The sequence below is a fragment of the Berghia stephanieae genome, chromosome 8, assembly GCF_034508935.2.
Source record: "Berghia stephanieae isolate SIO BIC M18660-M18661 chromosome 8, UCSD_Bste_1.3, whole genome shotgun sequence".
In the NCBI taxonomy this organism is placed as follows: Eukaryota; Metazoa; Mollusca; class Gastropoda; order Nudibranchia; family Aeolidiidae; genus Berghia; species Berghia stephanieae.
The window spans coordinates 34,586,925-34,609,424 of NC_088367.1; the positions used below are offsets into that span (position 1 = coordinate 34,586,925).

General features: G+C 36.2%; 1 protein-coding gene across 2 annotated transcripts in view; it reads left to right on the forward strand.

Annotated features, from left to right (window-relative positions):
* Window positions 1-19,481, forward strand: part of LOC144977839 (uncharacterized) — a 50,812-nt gene extending 31,331 nt beyond the window's left edge. For both annotated transcript variants that reach the window (XM_078923244.1, XM_078923245.1), the window contains exons 2-3: window positions 359-961; window positions 19,195-19,481. In XM_078923244.1, the coding sequence (XP_078779370.1) occupies window positions 458-961; window positions 19,195-19,371 (681 nt within the window). In that variant the 5' untranslated portion in view covers window positions 359-457 and the 3' untranslated portion in view covers window positions 19,372-19,481. The remainder of the gene's footprint in view (window positions 1-358; window positions 962-19,194) is intronic.
* Window positions 19,482-22,500: the final 3,019 nt, after the last annotated feature.

Consider the following 22,500-nt stretch of genomic DNA (forward strand, 5'->3'; position numbering starts at 1 on the left):
CTCTCACAGTATTCAGGTGTTAAATGAGTACTTGGCCGTTAACAGTGTTGTCTCTCTCGGAAAAAAATGTAATATTGCCTAACAGGCGTCATGTCTTGTTCTACGTGTTTTGTGGTGCTGTTGGTCAGGGACCCCTTGTAAAGCGCTTTGAGCACATGTAATGGATATTGCGCTATAGAAAAAAGGCTCAAATGATTGTGATGATGGTGATTATGATGATGATGATGATGATGATGATGATGATGATGATGATGATGATGATGATGATGATGATGATGATGATGAATTCCATTTATGATTAGAGAACTTCATTCTCATCCTTACTTTTATTTAAACATTTTATCTATATTCATTTCAGGATCTTGAGTATTCCTTGACAACTTTCTGATGTGATGTAAAGTTCTTCCAAGCTGGCAGATAAAGTAGAAAGTGGCAGAAGAGAGAATGCCAATGAATCATGCTCAAAGTCTACCTTACGTTCTTCCTTTTCTCGTGCGTTCGAGCTCATTACCACACAGAAGCCAAGACATCTGTTGATTATCTTCAGCATTCCACAAGGAAATTTCCGCCATCATCTGGACGGGACGTTCGGAACCCAAACAAACTTCTTTCAACCTCAATATTCGGCAGAGTGGAGATCCTTCTCGTTTTATCGAGTCATCATCAACTTACAACAATGTCAGATTCTTACGCACACAGGGAAAATTTACTCAATATGTTATATAATTTAAATCTAGATTCTACCTTTTTATCCTCTTTTTTATCTACTGCTTCCCTTTTGGGTAAGAACAGCAAAAATTATCTTTATCCTTCGGACATTCGACGTAATAGACAAAGTAGGTCACACAAACATAAAAATAATAAAGTCACCTCCATACGAAGAAGAAGGGACAGATTGCTAGAAGACAATTGGACACTATTGCATCACGTGATACACAAAAGAACCACAGATTCAGTAACGGTAAGCCTACAACAATCTTAAATTGTTATCATGCCGGGGTGAAAAGTGCGCCGAAAAGTGGACTCAACGTTAAAATAATAAAATAATATCATTATTTTTGTTCTACGTGCTTAAAGAAACTATATAAAGATCTTAAAAAGCATGTATGAAACAGTGCAAGACGAAACAGGGATAAAAATACAAGAAAAAATCCAGCCTGACTGGAGTGGGGATCGAACCTCGATTTAAATGCTGATATCTGCAAAAACAAAAATTAAATATGATGCACTTAACTCATATAAACTATTTATTTATCTAGCACACTTTCATACACACTTTTTCAAATCTTTCTATTACATCAATTCCTGATCCCTAATTTATAAGTTTTATATCAGAAAGGAATTAACTCATCCACCTCAATAGCACACGTCAATTTCACCCAAATATGGTATTTTCACTACATCTCATTTCCAGTTTTTAATCACCCCGGCCTAATACCATCTTGATGTGATAATATGTATTACATGTATTCTCTATCCCTCCATGCCCCCCCCCCCCCCCACACACACACACAACCCTCTTTTTAAAAAAAACAAAATCAAATCTGTTAGTATGCTTGCCTGTATATATATTTACTATTAGTTACTGATCGGTGGCAGATCTTAAATCATAGCTTTGACGTTTGTTGGAACGACTGCTTTGGTGGTCACACTTCCGGTTCATGACGACACAATGTCATGTAGGAGCCTACTTGTCGCACTGGCCACTGGTCATTGTACATTTGTAAGGAAGACACGGACATGTCTTGTACTAATCTAACGCTTTGTCCGAATGAATGACCATTTCCCCCTAATTTCGGATACACTCTATGATAATGGTATTATGTCTACATGCATAGGCCTTGCTTTCTATCTATTTCTGTCTGTCTTTGTAGCTCTGTATCGATCTCTCTCTATTTCTCTCATGATGAATGCATCATCATCTCTTACACCTCTCTCCCTTTTCCCCTATCATTTTGTCTCTCATATCTATTCTCCCTCTCCCCCCCCCCCCCCCCTCTCTCTCTATCCATCTTCATGTATGCATGTCTCTCCTCTCCTCTCTCTCACTCATTTTGAATGTATGTCTCTTAATCATCTCTCTCTCTCTCTCTCTCTCTCTCTCTCTCTCTCTCTCTCTCTCTCTTTATATATATATATATATATATATATATATATATATATATATATATATATACCTATATATATATATATATATATATATATATATATATATATATATATATATATATATATATATACATATATATATCAATTCCCTCTATTCATCCCTAAGGGGGAAAAGGGGAAATTTTTCTTTAGGGTCTTTTCCAAGGGAAGACTGGAATACCTCAGGCGTCCTTATCTCCATATTTTCTTCTTTTTCACTTCGTTATATCCTTTCCCCCCAATCCCTCTATTCGTATTGACACTGGTACACCATTTTGAAAAAATGTCACAAAAGTATCCTAACTTTTCACATATCTTTTTTTTCCCCTTACATTGATAGAGCCCAGCGTGAACTTATTTGCAGATCTGATAAACCAGATTATTATTGGCTCATTGTTTTAATGGAAATACTCTCAAATCATCGCAAAACATCATTTTACAATAATGTTAAAACAAACCCATCAATGAGTTCAGTTTTCAGACGTGCAAATGTGTGCACATTAGACACAATCGGATTAGTACTTTTCAGGATTCAAACCCTGTTTTTTTTTTATTTGCTCAACACTATTTCAATTAATTTAGCATGGGTCTAAGTGCTGCCCCCCCCCCCCGCCCCTTTCAATCAAAGGTGACCATAGACGCTCTAAAATTCTGCAACGAGTAATTATCCTTGTCAGAAAAAAACGACCTTGGGATGGCATGTCGTATTGTTTATACGTACCTTGTGTTAGACACGCTAAGGACTACCTGCTCCATTTTTAAACATCTTGACCGAGTTAAGTAATTTCGTACAAACATGTTGTCACTTTATCACGTAGGCCAGATTCTTAAAATAGCTGCAGCTCTTCTTTCAGGCTTAAACCTTTGAGGCAGTCTGGGAATAAATTTTCTAACATCAAGGTTGAATGAAATATGTTTTTGAGATAGTTTTGGATAAATCTTAAGTTTGAACTAACAGAAAATGGCTTGATAGTGACATGTACTTATTTGCAGCCCTGATAACCCGATTGTTATGGCAAACTAATACTCGCTCGGCGCATAGTTGAGTCCTTGGAGAAGGCTCTTTACTCACATTCTCTCACCGTACTCAGGTGCAAAATGAGTAACTGACGGTTAACAGCGTTGTCTCTGTCCGAAAAAAAAAATGATATATCGCCTAACAGGCGTCATGTCCCGTCCTAAATCTTAAATGTTGCAATTGGCCAGGGACCCTTGTAAAGCGCTTTGAGCACATTTAATGGATATAGCGGTATATAAAAGCTCAATTTTTTTTTTAATTTAAAAGAAACCAATACAAGAATCTTTCAGTACAACAATGTTAAATAAATCAAGCCCATATTTGCTTTCATTTATCAGATATTCAAATATGTGCACCTCATTTGTAAGTTTTCCATTACAAAACAAAAAGAGACCTGTTTACCACAAGAACAATGATTAGTAAAATTCTCACTCTGTTTTGTTTTTTCTTATGATTTCATTTGAAATTCTTGGAATAAGTTGTGATCGTCAACAAGATTTTAATCGAAATTTAAGAACAACTGATAAAAAAGTACAAAAAAGAAGAATTTTTTTTTTAAAAAAGAGACAACCCTCTCTCTCTCTCCCCCCCCCCCCCCCCACCCGCCCTTTCTCCCCGATATACACAACAACCGTTCCCCCCTTCCCCCCCCCCCCCCAAAAAAAAAATCAAAACAAAACAAAACAAATTACAAACAAACAAACAGAAACAACAACAAGAACAAAAACAAACACAAACAAACAAACGAAAATGAACACAAAAAGCCACAAAAATAAATCTGCAAACAAGAACATCAAAACAAAGCAAACAAAAATAATAAAACCACAAACAAACATTAAACAGTGAAAAAAAAAAGAAAAATAATATAGAAAAATAAAAACAAATCAGAAAACAAAAGCACACCATTATTTAAATAAGAATAACCCATACAGGCTCTTTACTCACATTCTCTCACCGTACTCAGATGTAAAATGAGTACCTGACCGTTAACAGCGTCCGAAAAAATTGTAACATCGCCTAACACGCGTCATGTCCCGTCCTAAATGTTAAATGTTGCAGTTGGCCAGGGACCCCTTGTAAAGGGCTTTGAGCACATTTAGTGGATATTGCGCTATATAAAAAAGCTCATTTTTTGTTGGTAGGAAACTGAAAGAAATTTTAATTCCGAGATAAAACGTTCGCGTTTGGTTCCTTTCAGTTCCGTAACTAAAAACGATTGAGTTGCACTCACTTTGCTATGATAAAACAAGAGACCGACTGAGAGGAAAGGTCAAATGGACGCCTAGCCGAAGAGGAATATGAATGCAGTCAGTTTGCAGCCTTTGACATCCATTTTGGTGATTCGTTTACCCTAAATTATATCAATCAGGCTAGAAACGTTTAAGGTTACACACAGTTTTGTGCGTTGTTACCATTATAACTGGCTGACGGATGTTGTGAGTATTTCACCTAAACGCGTAGCATCAATGACAACTTGTTACCATGGCCAGACTGACATTACAAGACATCCCTTCTTTTGATAGTTGCGCTTGTCTAAGAAGCTCACAACATTGCCACCCGGAAATATAACGAACCAACACACAAAACTGTGTGTAACCTAGAACGTATAATATAGTCTGGTTAATGCAGTTTAATGACAATTACTCATAAACGCGGATGGCAAAAAACAATAACCAGAGTGACGTCATCATCGTTCTATCTATACCGTGTGTGATCGTGGCCTTCCTAAAGTTATGGACTGACACCGTAGCCATCGTTATGTTGTAGCCTGACACTGAAATCCAACAGGACTGGCAGTTTGACGTCATTTTTAGGTTTTTACACCGTCTAGTGAGTTGTTGTTAGTTGAGCTCATGGAAACAAGTTGTTTCATTGGTTGAACTATTGAATACAACTTACGATTTGTTTTCTTTCGTGGCCAAAGACTGGCATTTTGACGTCATTTTTTGGTCAGTATCAGCGTAGCCGTCGTTAAGTTATAGCCTGACACTGAAACCCAAAAGGACTGGCAGTTTGACGTCATTATTTGTTTTTTGCACCGCTTAGTGAGTTGTCGTTAGTAGTGCTCATGGAATCAAGTGGTCCCATTGGTTGAACTGTTGAATACAACTCACGATTTGTTTTCTTTTGTGGCAAAAGACTGGCATTTTGACGTCATATTTTGGTTAGTATCAGGCCATAACTTTACGAAAGCCATGGTATCAGGCCATAACTTTACGAAGGCCACGCTGACACTGACCAAAAAATGACGTCAAAATGCCAGTCTTTTGCCACAAAAGAAAACAAATCGTGAATTGTATTCAATAGTTCAACCAATGAAATAACTTGTTCCCATGAGCTCTACTAACGACAACTCACTAGGCGGTGCAAAAAAAACAAAAAACAATGACGTCAAAATGCCAGTATTTTTTAGGTTTCAGTGTCAGCCATAGTTAAGTTATAGCTTTAATGCGGCAGAGTGGCTCAGCGGTACGGTCTTGCCTCGTATTCGAAAAATACCGAGTTCGAATACCCGCTGCCCTGTGTTGCCTTGAGCGAGTCGCCTCGGCCTAGCTCAATTCGCGCACTGCACTGCGGCTGACGCCTGGGTTTTTCCAGTCTTTCCTTGAAATAGACCCTAGAGACAAATTCCTTCTATGGTTTGGATAAAGGGAATTGTATTTTTCAAAATTTATTTATGGTATTTATATTTGTCGAAATAACAACAAACAACAACTGATAACAACAAATAACAACTGATAACAGCAAATAACAACTGATAACAACAAATAACAACTGATAACACAAAAAATACTTTGATTCCTGCCTCAAAAAATCAATATTCATGTGGTCAATTAACTAGGGCCCGACTTTACGTGTAGAACTCCCGAGCCGGTTTTTATCTTTGTCTAGATAACAACAAATAACAAATGATAACAACAAATAACAACTGATAATAATTGTACATTATTCTATAGATTGTTCGTACACGTACCCTCCCCACATGATGTAGGTACGTGGCTCTAACTGGCTCTAACTGAAGGGCACGAGTTCGTTTTTGAATGGATCAGTTTGTTAAAACATTTACCTGCACTTTGGTTCACAAAAAAAGAAGTAAATTATAAAATTGCTGTACGATAACAAAAACATTTTTCCATGTTTGGCCAGAAAGCTCAATCTTCAAATATCGGTAGATTTATATGACCCCTAAACCCGTCAAATATACTTTTATCCAATATTTAATTGAAGTCCGGGGTTTAAGCTTTTTGGAAAGTTATGGGTTATACTCATTGATTGATAATTGGAGTATACGTTTTCTGGCCAAATTTGTTTTTAAGATTGCATTTTGTAAGTTGGCGTCAAATCCCATGTCAGCAAAGACAAGAGTGGATTCACCCAACCTTCAACTTTGCCTTAGCTGTATAATTTGTTTTTTATTGGCATAACATTAGCAAACGAGACAAGGACTCTCTCTCTCTCTCTCTCTCTCTCTCTCTCTCTCTCTCTCTCTCTCTCTCTCTCTCTCGCTGACACGATGTTCTTCAAAGTTACAACCCTGGTCATCAGCTGTAGTTTTGACACCATCATTATGAAACGGTGTCAGAATGTTTAATGGCAAAATGTCTGCAGTGATATGATTATATATATATGGGAGAAATTTTGAACCTGTCGAGTGGCTGAGCACTGCTATGCGACGGGGGAAGGGGGGGGGGGGGGTTCCAGGTTCGAGCCCCGCTTTTCGTTTATTTTATCTCGGAGAAGATTGATGACCCCCACCCTCCCACATTTTATCATTAGGGGAACTCGATTTTTAAATATGAAATATTATAGGGCTCATTGAATGTGTATTGGTTTTTAATTTTGATACATAAAAGTAAAAGCAATATCCAAAACTACAAGGTCCCGTGATTAGACCATTAAAAAAAGTCCAATGCGCATATTTGTATAGCGCTTTTACACATCCATAATGCTTCTTTTGTGCGGCTATGTGATCTTGTGGTATGACAATCGCACATAGTGGCGCATAGTAGAGCTCTACTCTTTACTCACATTCTCTCATCGTGAAATGAGTACATGACGGTAAATAGTGTTGTCTCTGTTGTCCAAAAATGATTTTAACATCGTATAACAGGCGTCTTGTCTCGTCCTACATGTTTAATGTTGTTGTTGGCCAAGAACCCCTAGTAAAGCGCTTTGTGCACGTTTAGTGGATATTGTGCATTATAAAAGCTCTAGTTTTTTTTCCCATTCATCCACATCCACACAGAAGGCCACTGTTAAAGCAAGCTGATAATCCTTTTATGTACCGGCATTACACGCACTGCTTATTATAAGCCGTGTAGCCTAGTACTTATCTTCACACGAGTCTGGAGGGGTTTTGCATGTAATTACTCCATATTCAAAAACTAATCACCGAGGACAGAATTTTACTAGATAGTACCCATCCGGTAACTTACCATGTTCAACATTACTTGACTTTGTTTCAAGACGAGACACAGTGTAACGATGCCAACCAACTCAGGTATAGGTAAGTACTTGGCTTGGTACTGTTTGATAGTGCTTACAGTGAGGAACGCTAAACAGGCTTCTTCCTTCTTCTTCTTCTTCTTCTTCTTCTTCTTCTTCTTCTTCTTCTTCTTCTTCTTCTTCTTCTTCTTCTTCTTCTTCTTCCAGCTTTTCCCGCATTTTGCAGGGATGCCATAATGAATGCCACATCTCCATGCATCTCGGTTCATGTTATCTTCCTCAAGGCCCCGTTCTTTCACATCGTCCTTTGCCCTATCCGACCATCTAGTCTTTGGGCGTCCCTTGTTTCACTTTCCGACTATTTGTGTATCCAATACTTTCCTTCCTACGTACTCCCTCTCTCGTCTCTAAACATGCTAAACAAACTTCTTTGAATTGAGCTTTTATATAGCGCGATATCCACTGAACGTGCTCAAAGCGATTTACAAAGGGTCCCTGGCCAACAGCAACACTTTACATGTAGAACGGGACATGACGCCTGTTAGGCGATATTACAATTTTTATCGAACAGGGACACGCTGTTAACGGTCAGGTATTCATTTTACACCTGAGTACGGTGAGAGCGTGAGTAAAGAGCCTTTTCAAAGGACTCAACTATGCACCCAGGACCTTCCAATCCGAAAGCGAGTGTCATACCACTAAATCACATGGCCGCACATCTTCCATATTATGGAAATTCGGACAGTATGACCTACTTGGGAGGAAGACATGAAGCATTGCAAATCCACTGAGAAAAAGGTAGTTCATCACGGACATAAGACCAGTGGAGACGGAATTATACCCTTAGTGCGCTCATCTATCGCAAATTACTTTCCTCCAGATCGAAACAGACCTAACTACCAATTGTAATCATTGCCTGTGAACAGTGGAAACTGTGTGTTGCTGAGGACACACCATATTATAGGTATAGCACGTGTGATGATAATCAGGAGGTTTGGGATTTTTAGAGATGATTTTTTTTTCTTGCATTTAACTTTCTGCTTTGTCTGGTACTGTTTTTCATACACACCTTTTCAGATTTCTTAAGGTTCTTCATCGGTTACTCTAATCCTGCGAGTCACGACTATACAGTATCGCAAAAAAAAAGAAAAAAGAGAAAAGAAAACAAAAAAAAAAAAAAAAAAAAAAAACAACAACAACAAACCCCAACAAAATAAAAACAAAAACAAAGACAAACAAAAAACAACAACAAAACAAATCCTACAACAACAACAAAACAAACCCAACAACAACAACAAAACAAACCCAGCAACAACAACAAAACAAACCCAACAACAACAACAAAACAAACCCAGCAACAACAACAAAACAAAAACAAAATTTTATGAAATCGGTGTTTAATCCCAGAGCGAAGCACGCAATTATCAATGTCCCTTTTACTTCTAGAAAAACCGGGTCACACCAGCACTTTGAGGTCTTTTTAATTACTTAAAGAAAGGGCAATCATTTGACATTGTACCGGCAATGATCAGTAACCGTAAAACTTTTTAAAAGAAATGATTATGAACATTTTACCATGCCCAATAAGTTTCATAATGTTTCATTAAGTCCACAAGCAGGACATATGGAAATATATTTTAACTTCATACAGTACCAATTGCCTTTTAGGCGTCTTTTGTTTACAAAACCTTTACAAAATCCGTCATTGCTTATAGCCAGTTACTGATTCACAACTGAGTCGAATGGGGTTTTGTGTGTAAAGTGCATTTCCGAAGGGCACAACGCCTGGACCGGAAGTTTACACGACCACTGTCACCCATCCTACCACTGATCACGCTCAGCATTATTTGACACTGTATCCCTAGGTCACCGAAGAACATGACATTAAATATGTATCTAGGTCATTTCCTATATCAATGGAAAATATAAAAGTAAGAGTTTTTGACATGTTGAGGGTTATTTTAAACATGGGCAACATTTTAATTCATCGATTCATGTACATGTACAGTTTTTCTAACCAAAATAAGACATTATTATCGAGTTACCTAAAATTTTAATACCGTAGTGAGACTGGTTATTATCACTATAAAAATCTTATCAAAACCATCTGAATTCATCGCTTCAGACTTTTCAATGCGCTCAATAAGAACAATAATATTGCGAATAGATTTAAATATTAAATTCTCTTTGTAGTTTGAAATGATTTGTTTTCACAGCTTACACTACATTCCCATGACATTTTGCAAATAAATATAACTCTATTGAATACTGTAGGGTTGGATAATGTCAACTTGATGTCTATTGTCGTCGTTCCAATTTAATAACAAGATTGATATGAGCTAAATTTGATTAAAAATGCCAATGTAAGGTTGGGATATTTATTTGATGTGGAATCTATTATAAATGTTAACTCAAATCTGTCATTCAGTTTGTGAGAGAGAATCCAAAATGTCACTTATTTGAATTGTCGAGATTAACATTTCAACCTTTATACACGATATCTCTTAGCAATTAGAAAATGTGTCATGATGATGATATATTATCCTTTACATCAATCTGGGATTATGTGGAACGATCAATATTGACGTTTACCTATTTGCAGGTCTGATAACCTAAATTGTTATGGTCTCATTGTTGTCATAGTAATACTCTCAAAGAAACGCAAAATATTGTCCATTACAACAGTGTTAAAAGAGACCATAATTGCATTTGGTTATCAGACCTGCCAACATGTTCACCTAGATCTGAGTGACGAAAATTGAGTATAAAGTCAACATGTCAGTCTATACTATGTTTCGGCTTTTGACCTTCCCCAGGCGACAAATACGCAGAAAATGATTAGAGAGAGAGAGAGAGAGAGAGAGAGAGAGAGAGAGAGAGAGAGAAAGAAAGAAAGAGAGAGAGAGAGAGAGAGAGAGAGAGAGAGAGAGAAGAAAGAAAGAAGAGAGAGAGAGAGAGAGAGAGAGAGAGAGAGAGAGAGAGAGAGAGAGAGAGAGAGAGAGAGAGAGAGAGAGAGAATTTTACATTTATATACCGAAATAAAATTATGAAGGGGAAACGCGGGGTGGGGGGGGGGGGGGGATTGTTGAGAAGAGAGACTGAAATAGAGTAAGGTGTTGGTTGTTGTTGTTGTTGTTGTTGTTGTTGTTGTTGTGTGTGTGTGCATGTGTGTGTGTGGGGGGGGGTGAGGGAGAGATAGATAAATATACAGATAGATAGATAGTACGAGTAAGAGAGAGAGAGAAAGAGAGAGACAGAGAGAGAGAGAGAGAGAGAGAGAGAGAGAGGGGGGGGGGGGAGAAAAATTTCATCTCCTTATCTACTATCATTTCCTCGATACCATTTCGTATTACTTTGACTGGTTCACTTTGACATTTTCAGCTTTTAGGAAATTTGCATTTTTTAAGGTTAAAAACCCCAAATCTGCTGAATAAAGCCATTTAAAACCAATATATAATAGTTAAATAAAACGAAGTTCCAGGTTTGAAAGTTTTTGCTAAGATGAGGGTCATTTAAATCGATCGATATTTGAAGGACGACTTTTCTGGCCACATTTCTAAATATTATGTTTTTCAAGACTATGACAGTATTGTACAAAGATTAATTTCTGAAGACCTTGTTTTAATTTTTACATCGTGAACGCATTTTCACTGTAAATCACTTTTCCTGGTTCATACCGACGTATGACCTGTTGGGGATGGTTGGTCACAGACTGGACATCTTAATGCATACCTTTCTTAATTAAAGGAACATTTTGGCCACAACGAGAAAAAATATCGAGAAATGTGGAGGATAAAAATGTTTCTTTAAAAAGATCCCCTTTAATAATTAATCCCAAGAGACAATTGTCGCAATTCTATAAAATATACACATTACCACAAAAAATGGATAAAAAGAATTTTAAAATCTGTGACAATGCCCATTACTTACGCCCACGCACACACACAGACACACACACATTCACACACATAAACACATACATTATATTAAGAAAATAAGTAGAAAGGAAAATCATTTTTTCTTCATTTCTAAGCAAACCACTTTTTGTGCTGGTTTCTATTCAAACGACGTACTTTTCACCAAGGTCGAACACGAGCATCACATGGTGTTATAATATTAATATTATATTCTGCGTGTGCCTGCTTCAACTTCTGTATTCCGAAGAAAAAAAACATTTTATAATTTTGGCTAGAAAACTCGTCCATCAAAAATCAATGGATTAAGATGAGACCCCCTCTTGTAAAAGTCAAACCTGGGACTTCCTTTAAATCCTTGAAGTCCCAGGTTTGAGAGTTTATTTCAAAGAACAAGGAATGGGCCATTTGAAAAGGTCGATATTTAAAAAACAAATTTTCTGGCCCAAATTTTATAAATATGTTTTTTTTAAAGATTAAGCAGTGTACATGTAGCCTTGAGCATAAAATATGGTGTTCATGTTAACCAGTTAACTGCCGCACTTTGGCAAAAAATTTCATATTCAAAAACTTGGCCAGAAAACTTGTCCTTCAAATAGCGATCGATTTAAATGAGCAAACATTCTCAAAAAAAACAAAAACAAACAAACATTGGACAAGGAAGACCTCGCGAGGTCCTAGATTTGAGAGTCTTTGCCAAGATGAGGGTTAGATAAATCGATTGATATTGAAGGACGAGTTTTCTGGACAATTTTTTAAAAGACGAGTTTTACCAGAGTACGGGAGTTAACTGGTTTACTGATATTCTTTTTCATTTCCTAATCTTATCCTTGGCGATAAGGACGGGTGATAAATCATAGAAGAATTAATAGATGTTCTTGCTAATATTTTTACATTTTGGCATTTTTTTTACAGTAGTTAGCAAACAAGAAATAAATTACTTTGGCTACATGTCACATTGCTACTTATAAAGATGCAAATAATAGATTGTAAATCAATAAACAATTTGATGTAGCGCAATTCTACAGTTTAAAAAACAGAAATAAAAATAAATATTTTGTTTATACACAGTATGAATATGCTCAAAGCGCTTAACAGGGGGTCTCAAGCAAATATCAAAACTTTTAATGCAGATGGAGACATTACAGGAGTTATAACGCTCTTTAAAGACAGAGGCAACATTGTTGCAGGTCAGGTACTTATTTTACACCTGAGTTTAGTGGGAGAATTTGAGTTAAAAGCTTTTTCAAAGACTCAAGTTTGCTCTGCCCACAGCATGACTCGATTGGCGTGTAGGAAACAAAGACAGATAAAGCAGAGAGAAATATACAAGAAACTAAATTAGCCAAACTCAATGGAGTGTCGAACCTCAAGCTTGATGCTATAAATTGCTGATATCTACAAAAGTGTGTGATGCACGTGGCATATATCGACTACTTATTTAATCGCATGAATGAGAGGGGGTCCCGATAGTTCAGTTGGTAGAGCACTCGCTTCATGCGCAAAAGGGCCCGAGATCGATCAAGTTTGTTTGTTTTTTCTCTCTGACCCCCTGTCCACTCAGTAGTGAATGGGTATCTGGGTATGTCAGCTGGGGCGAAAAGCAATTGCTATTATCGGTTTCACGCTATACAAACCGAGATAAACGCAGGCTCCATAGGCCTAATGTCTCTGAAGGACTACTTAAATGAAATGAGATCATTAATTAATAAAAATAGATAGGCATAAATAAATCATAAGCAAATAAATAGGTGAGAAAACTATAATAATATGAATCAAACCTCGACATTAAAGCGCAGTAATTTGATCAACGAGGAAGTGAAAGCTAGGCTTAAAAAACATAATATATCATAGATAGGATGCGCTTAGCTAAGAAGCTCACAACATTGCCATCCGGAAATATAACGAGCCACCACTTGAACTGTGTGAAACCGTGCCTTGAACGTTTATAGTCTGGCTAATACAGTCTGATTAACACAGTATAGTGAGAATTACTCAAAAAGCAATAACAATGACCTGAGTGAGGTCAACTTGGTTCTATCTATATTCAGTTAATGTATTTCAAATTCCCTGTAATGGGTGTTTCCATCAGAGTAATTTCACGAACGAGCGGTCGTTTCTGTGATAGACGGTGCTTTGTCTTCCGTTTAACAGACGTCTATTCTGGGAAATTTTTCTTCTCGATTACGAGGTGGAAAATCCAGATGTCTAATAAACAACATTAATTCTGGAGGTTTTAAAATACGTAGGATCTAATCGAACATGATACGATAATCGCTTTAAAGAAGACGCTTTCCGTGTTTTTATTACAAGTTCTTGGTGCATTGATATTCTTATTTCTATATTACTAGTAAAAAGCCCGCAATTTCACGGGGAAAGAACTATTTTCATTCAATATTGCCCGAATCATTTTCTTGATTAGCTTGATTACGCTTAGATGCACGCTTTAATCGATGTGCTTGTCGTCGCTGCCATGCTTTATTCGGCATGATTTTACTTTATCAGTCAGTAGATATCAATATCAATAAGTCACAAGTCTTTACAACGCTTGACTTGGGGGGCCTTCCGAAAGCTCCTACAAAGGGAAACAACTTAAATAATATTCCCTCAACTAACCCCAAGAAAAAGTAAAACCTAGACTACCTTTAACTAACCCTAATAGGAAAATAAACACCCTAGCATTATGACTAACCCTAATAGAAAAAAAAAACCCTCGGACTGCTTTGCACTACCTTTCAATACTTCACAAATTAAAATGGCGGCCGAGAATCAAAACAATGGTCAAATTAGGAAATTTTAAACTTTCACAAATCTATCAAGGTTTGTTCTAGAGTTTTTAAGATGCTTCTTTATGATGACAAATTGAATAAATAAACGCCTGACAAAAATCTACGGTGAAAATACAAATTGAAAGAATACTGTGGATGTAGGAGCTTTCGGAATGTCTCCCCTTTACCTAACTTATGTGAGGTCAAATGAAAATCTGAAACAGACGCGAAAAATATCAAGTTTGTTCGGGCTAGAAGCTAGACAGATACAATTGACAGTTTGCCGACAACGTTTAATTAAATATTTCCCAGGGCAATAATTATCACATCGATGGCATAAAAAACGACCGTTATTAAGCAGTAATATTAGTTGACGTTGTTAATCGGTGAAAATTGTTTAACATTTGTGTAAATCCGAATACCTTCATGTGATCAAGTGAATAATATCACTATGAATGCCACGATTTGCTGAAAAATGCCAACACACACACACACACACATGTATACACCACACACAACACACAACACACACACAAACACACACACACACGCACACAAACAAACATACATGCAATTAGAACATACTACTAAATAACAACACTGATCACCGCTAAATCAACAACACAACGGAAGTAATAATAATACTTGATGTCATAAATAGATGACGCAAACTGACAACTTTTTACAGTGACGAAATTGGTTGATTTTGAGAGCATTAAGTGTCGTCGGTACGTATTTTATGATATCTGTGTGACTCAACGAACTTTCAAACTGACTTTAACTTATAAAAGGAACTCAAGTCATCTGCTTATCTATCTGTAAAAAATACATTTCTAATTTTCAAATCTTTCAGTAGAGTTGTGCGCCGAATCATTTTTTTATTGACTCAAATAAGCACAATGTTCTCCACAATGCTATATTTTTTAAAGAAAGGATGTGGACAACGCTAATTTCTCTCATAAGTGGGGTTTAAGAAATCTACCGTCTCTATCTGTATTACCGAAAACGAATCGTTTCGGGATGAAAGAATTCCTTCATCAGCCAACAAGATCTTGGAATCTGTTATAACAGAAATGATTTGGCAAATATTTCTTCACTGTCTGTTTGGTTTTTAAGCGCTAATGTATTTATGTTTTTCTTGGTTTTTATTGTTGTTGATGGCCGAAGAAGGGTTTTAAACTCTAAACGTTCCATGTTTGGTATTTTGTTAATTTTTGAAGCTCTTATTTTCATTTTTGTTTAGTAGTTTTTATAGTCCACAGCTTCTAGCAGCTTAGTATCACTTCGCGTAACAGTTTAAATGAATTAGATACTTGCTTCTTCCTTCAACTGTCTCTTATACCACGCCGAAGTAAATACTAAGCTCCTTAAATAAGTGGATTGTGAAAAGAATAAACCAAACATACACTATCTATTTTTCTTTCTATATAACTATCTATCTATCTATCTATCTATCTATCTATCTATCTATCTATCTATCTATCTATCTATCTATCTATCTATCTATCTATCTATCTATCTATCTATCTATCTATCTCTCTCTCTCTCTCTCTCTATATATATATATATATATATATATATATATATATATATATATATATATATATATATATATATATCAATCTATCTATTTATTTATCTATTATTTTAATAAAATCGGATTTAACCTATACGTCACGCCTTTCTTAATAAATATCACATCTATATCTTCATTTTTCCTCGCACCGCCGCTCATAAATCGTCCAAAATGACTTTATCAGACCTTAATGATGGCATTAAAACAACTCCCTATCCAGTAGAGATGTATCCCTGTCTCCTGTGTGAAGGTCATCCTTTAGACAAGTCTGGAACATCTTGACCCATGAATTGAATGTCTAGCCTGCAGTTTTAATCTCGTGTCACGACCAGTATACAGTGTCATCATAAGAGTTTATGATACCGACCTGGGCAAGGCGATAACCAAGGTCACGACCCATCGAAACCGGACAGAAAAAAGTTTAGGCACTTTGATTATACCTTTAGTGTTTATGTATGTGTATGTGCGGCTTTGTGCTATTGTGGTATCATACTCGTCTTCGGACTGTTAGGTCTCTGGTTCGCGTCCTGCGCATATTTGAGTAATTGGAGATGGCTCTATTCCATATTTAAACCCAACCCCTAGGAGTCAAATGAATATCGAGCAAACGCTGTCTTTGACGAAATAAATTGTGATGGCGACTTATACGCGTCATTTCTTGTTCTACATGTTCGATGTATCTGGGTTTTTTGAGACTTTCAACCTTTGGTATAGAAGAGCATTTAGCACAATTAGTGGCTCCATATAAGAGTGCTAAAGTTTATGTCACGAAAACATAATATGTTTGTGTGTGTGTGTGTGTGTGTGTGTGAGAGAGAGAGAGAGAAAGAGAGAGAGAGAGAGAGAGAGAGAAAGAAAGAAAGAGAAAGAGAGAGAGAGAGAGAGAGAGAGAGAGAGAGAGAGAGAGAGAGAGAGAGAGAGAGAGAGATTGTATGTGCGGGTAGGTGACATATTTTTTCATTTAAAAGAAATAGTGTTTATATCTGAACATTGCAAGGATTGCTTTCGAATATTTTGCTGTGTGTAGGGTTCGAAGAAAGTATCCAAATTGTAAACAATTGACACGACTCTAACTTTAATTACAAACAGTGATAAGGGATTGACTGATATGTAATTCGTCTGCACATGCTCGAACAATGATCGAACGGTAGCTGACACAAACGAATAATTTGGCAAGCAAACGCTACAAGGGATATGTGGTCATTTATCAACATCACAAACTTGCATGAAGCACGACAAGTATATGACTTTTCCGGTGTTTTGAGACGAAATATTCCCAATGCCCCCTCCCTTCCCCAACAAGTCTTGATATTCGTAGTCAAACAATATACTTCTTTTTTCTTCTTCCTCTTATTCTTCTTCTACTTCTTCTTCTTCTTCTCCTTTTCCTTCTCCTCCTCCTCTTCCTCCTCCTTCTCCTCCCCCTCCTCCTCCTCCTCCCCTCCTCCTCCTCCTCCTCCTCCTCCTCCTTCTTCTTCTTCTTCTTCTTCTTCTTCTTCTTCTTCTTCTTCTTCTTCTTCTTCTTCTTCTTCTTCTTCTTCTTCTTCTTCTTCTTCTTCTTCTTTATATTAAAAAAGATATTTTTAATTTTTATGAAATATTGCACACAACGGATTTTAGCCTAGAAAATGGAATCAATGTGAACACTATTTGTCCTACGTCAGTAGTTTTTATCAATTTTAGACTTTTAACAATTGCTCTTATTACTTTACTTTATTGTGATAGAAATCACAATTGTAACTACTGTAAAATCGTAGTGGTCAATGTAAATAACACTGCATCGACAATATCATCTGTCATCGACCAAAACAGCACAGATCGACCACTCAACATTCACTTTGACCATTACCAGCCTTGTCCAATGAACACTGCTGCTATTGATATAATTGTGATATACATTTTATATATATATATATATATATATATATATATATATAACTTTTGTATATTTATTTGTAACGTGCATTGAGCATCACACAGTGATAAAAATGCGCGCTATTAATTCCATTTCTATTTCTTCTTCTTCTTCTTCTTCTTCTTCTTCTTCTTCTTCTTCTTCTTCTTCTTCTTCTACTACTACTTCTTCTTTAAGCCAGATCCTTGTCAGACGTAGCCTCCCAGAATAACCCGACTGAGCTCCTTTCTGGTTTCTAACTGTTTCATGCGTCTTGATTCTGTAGTTGTTTACCCCCTACTAGATCTGCTGTCTTGAAACCATATCCTCCTTGGGCTCCCTCAACTCCGCATGCCGGCACAGGCACCTTCCATGCAAAGCTTTTCAAATAAATCATGTTTAATGGTTCAAACAATATTTTTAAAAAATTGTGTTGACTACCAATTCTGTTCGGAGCATTCATTATTCGTATGCATGCAGTTTTCAAACCATACTCGAATGAGTACCACTTGCAAGCGAGCATTTCGAACGATACCCAGAACTTACATGAAGCATGAGCGAGAAAATGCCTTGAAAAGGGCAGCAAAATCTTATATTCTAAAATCATATCCTGACGGCCGTCCGGCAAGTCTTCCTTTACTTTGATCTTCATGGAGCCATGGGAGGATAAGGGCATCTACCAAGGACTTCCATTTCGGTCTATTGGCGACATGGACACTGATGTTATTTAACATTAGTCCAGCCTCTTAAGCTTTTTTTTATCCATGGCTCTTCTCCAGATTTCTATGGGCCTGCGTCTTCGTCTTTTGCCATCAGTTCTTGGCAAATCAGTTTCCTCCATTCTGGCAACTTGTCATAGCCATCTCCATCTGCGTCTCTTTATAGTTGTAGTATGCCCAGTTTAAATAGAGTATTCCCAGTAGAAATAGAGTATTCCCAGTTTAAATAGAGTATTCCCAGTTTAAATAGAGCATGTCTAGAATAGAATTATGGAAATAACTTCATAATGAAAGAAAAGCTAAAACGGTGTTGACAACAATATCAGTTTCTTGACGATGAAGAGACAAATCTTTTAGTCAGCCCCAAATACACGGCTAAATTAACGTTACTGTCCACTTATTCCTTGTTGCAAAAACGAAGTTTGGAAGTGTAAAAATATTAACTTCTTTCCAGCTTTTTCCCGCGTGATTTCCAGATGCCTTGGCCTCATAGATTGTATAAAATATATTTATTCACTTGTAAATGACATTTATCGTGCACATGGAACGGAGTTAATGTCACTCAGCTCTTCGTTCTCACTAAATCATATCAATCAGACTATAAACGTACAAGTTTACACAGATTTGTGTGTTGCCATAATATGTTGTGAGTATTTTACATAAAAGCATACTATCAATATTTTTAAAAAACTTTTTATTTCTTTTCAACAGGAAAACTGTGGACCCCTCACGCCGTTGAGATGTTCGGGAATCCGTGAACGCCAGTGTCGGCAAATGTGTGTCAATGGACGTCGTAGAAAGTGGGTGTGTAAAATTTGGATAGATCATGAATGGCAGTGTGCCCCGTTACATCGGAACAGGTCTCGCCGAAGGAGGAAACAGTCTTGATTCATACTGTAATCACGACCATTTGATATTATTGTTATTTTTAATATATTTATGTATTATAAATGCTATATTATGAATTATATCAGTTTTATTTATTAGGCAAAATAAGACGCTCTCATTATCGTTATCATTAATGTTTAGACCTCCACTGAGTAAAACGCATCAGTTATGTCCTGATGACAAATGAACATGATATATAACGGATATTAGTTTTGAACAGTTAACAGCCGTACCCTGGAAAAACTCGTATTCAAACATTTGATCAGAAAACTTGTCCTTCAAATATCGATCGATTTAAATGACCCTCATCTTGGCCAAAACTGTCAGACCTGGATCTTTATAACAGACTTTGGCAAGTCCCAGGTTTGAGAGTTTTTGCCACGATGAGGGTTATCTAAATCGATCGATTTTTGAAGAACGAGTTTTCTGGCAAAATTTTTAAATACTAGTTTTCCAAAGTTCGGCAGTTAACTGTTTAACCTGTATCTTTGATACATCAAACTATGTGATCCGCTGCCACAAAACAGTTTTATGTTGGTAGGGATAATATGGCCCTAAAAAAAAGGAATTTAGAGTTAAAATGATACGAAATACGAACTTTGAATTGTCCTTTTTTCTCTCTACAATTTAAGAAATCAAATTTTTTCTTCATCATAAAGAATAGAAATCAACCCCATGTTTTGTATAGAAGGAACGAAATTGACGTCACTCAGCTTTCTTTTATTGTTTTTAGACAACCATTTTGGTGATTACCTGTCATTAAATTTTATCTATCAGACTATAAACGTTCCACACCATTTTGTGTATTGGTACATGTTGTGAGTATTTTACCGAAACGCACAGAATCAATTTGTGGCAGTGAATTGACTTACCGAGATCTCTATTCACCCCAACATAATACCGCTTTGATTCGGTGGATCAAAGTTGTGATCCTTTGCGTTCATCTTGTAATATTCCCGGATTAAACACTTGCCAAAGAGTGAGCAATATATAATATGAAATTGAATATAAGCTTCAATTTTATGACAAGAACAGATCAAATGAACGTTTCGGGTTTCCCCCTTTATCAACAAAACAGGATGAATGAAACACTACAGATGAATGAGATAATGTGGTAGTGGCGTTGTTACGATGAATAAAAAACACATTCAATGTTTTGTTTATTATATATATATATATATATATATATATATATATATATATATATATATATAGAGAGAGAGAGAGAGAGAGAGAGAGAGAGAGTGAGAGAGAGAGAGAGATGTGTGTGTGTGTGTGTGTTTGTGTGTTGTGTCTGTCTTTGTGGGTGCGTTTGAGTGTTTGCGTGTGTGCTTGTGTGCTTCTGTATTTGTGTGTTGTGTGTTTTTGATTCTGGGTGTATGTTTGTGTGTTTGTGTATGTGTATTGTGTGTGATTGTGGGTGTGTGTACGTGTGAGAGCATATTTTTTGCTTTGCCTAGAGCTCATATTGCATGAGATGTTAGCGCTATATAGGTGTGCAGTATTATTATCATTATTATTATTATTATTATTATTATTATTATTATTATTATTATTATTATTATTATTATTATTATTATTATTATTATTATTATTATTATTATTACTATTATTATTATTATTATTATTATTATTATTATCATTTGGTTGAAAATGGCTGGAGGAAAACACACTCAGAGATAGTTATTAGAGTCAATAATAGAGTTAATTAGAGTCCCCGCGAGGACGAGAGACGCATGCGTACAACCAACATGACGTTCTCTCTCTAATAACTTTTCCGCCGGTGACGTCACAGACTATGGGTGACGTCCAATCAAGGGACGCTACTCTTCCGCTAATCTCATTCCCTAGTCGTGCTGGAATTCAGCGTGCTAGAATCCAACGAGTATTGTTATACATTTTTTTGATAGCTTTTTACTTGAAACAATTTATTATCTATTATCCCTTAATAAGTTTCATCACAGTGCGGTTAGGAAACTTGGTATCAATCACTAGGGAATTAGCTGGCACAATGAGTAACAAAAGTTTGACAAATCCATGGTTTGGTTGTACGCTTAAATACTGCCTAAACCTTTCGCTAACTGAAAATTTCTTTCGTAACAATTTCACGATTCGAGGCTTACGTTCAATTTGCTCATTGAACTAACATTCTCAATCAACGCGGACATTTGGCACGAAAATCATTAACTAGTTAAATGCCGTACTCTGGAAAAACCCGTAATTAAAAATTTGGCCAGAAAATTGGTGCACAAATACCGATCGAATTCATCATACGAATTGAGGCCATTTCATGGTTTGACTCTCGTGTGTCCAAATGTCTCAACGCCGTATTATGTCGGGGTGAACGAGGTGATGGACATTCTTAGGTGTAAATATAAAATTTTGGGTTAGTTTGTACTCATTGTGGTGATGAATAAGTAACATTTCTTATATGGTTTAAATATATACATACACACCTTAAAATTCGTATTTCCTTTTATTTTAATTATATCTTCAATTTTCAGGTCCTACTCAGACCGAGATGACACCGTTTTTGGAATGGTTTTTCTCGTTTGTTTATTATATTTCAATGATCAAAACCCAAAAATGGAATCTGGCCGAATGGTCTAGTCTTTCCATTAAATTCGAAGAAAAATCAAAGTCTTGTATTTCATAGTGCCACGTTTTTTAAATTAAAAAGGTATTAATATCTAGGCATAATTACAGAAAGAGTAGATACTCCCTCAGTGAAAAACACATATTCATATACAAATGTTTCAGTTTTATGAAACAGATTTCGACTGCACTAATGATAACCTGTCAAAACGTAGCCAGTGATGAAGTTTATAACATTTAGAGTTATGATAAGTAATCATAATGAAAGGTTAACTCATCTACTCCATAACATATACATCACCACTTATCGTGGTTTTGTGATATATATATATATATTATATATATATATATATATATATATATATATATATATATATATATATAATATATATATATATATATATATATACTAGTAAAAAGCCTGCAATTTCGCGGGGAAAGAACTATTTTCATTCGATATTGCCTGAACAATTTTCTTGATTAGCTTGATTACGATTAGATGCACATTTTAATCGATGTGCTTGTCGTCGCTGC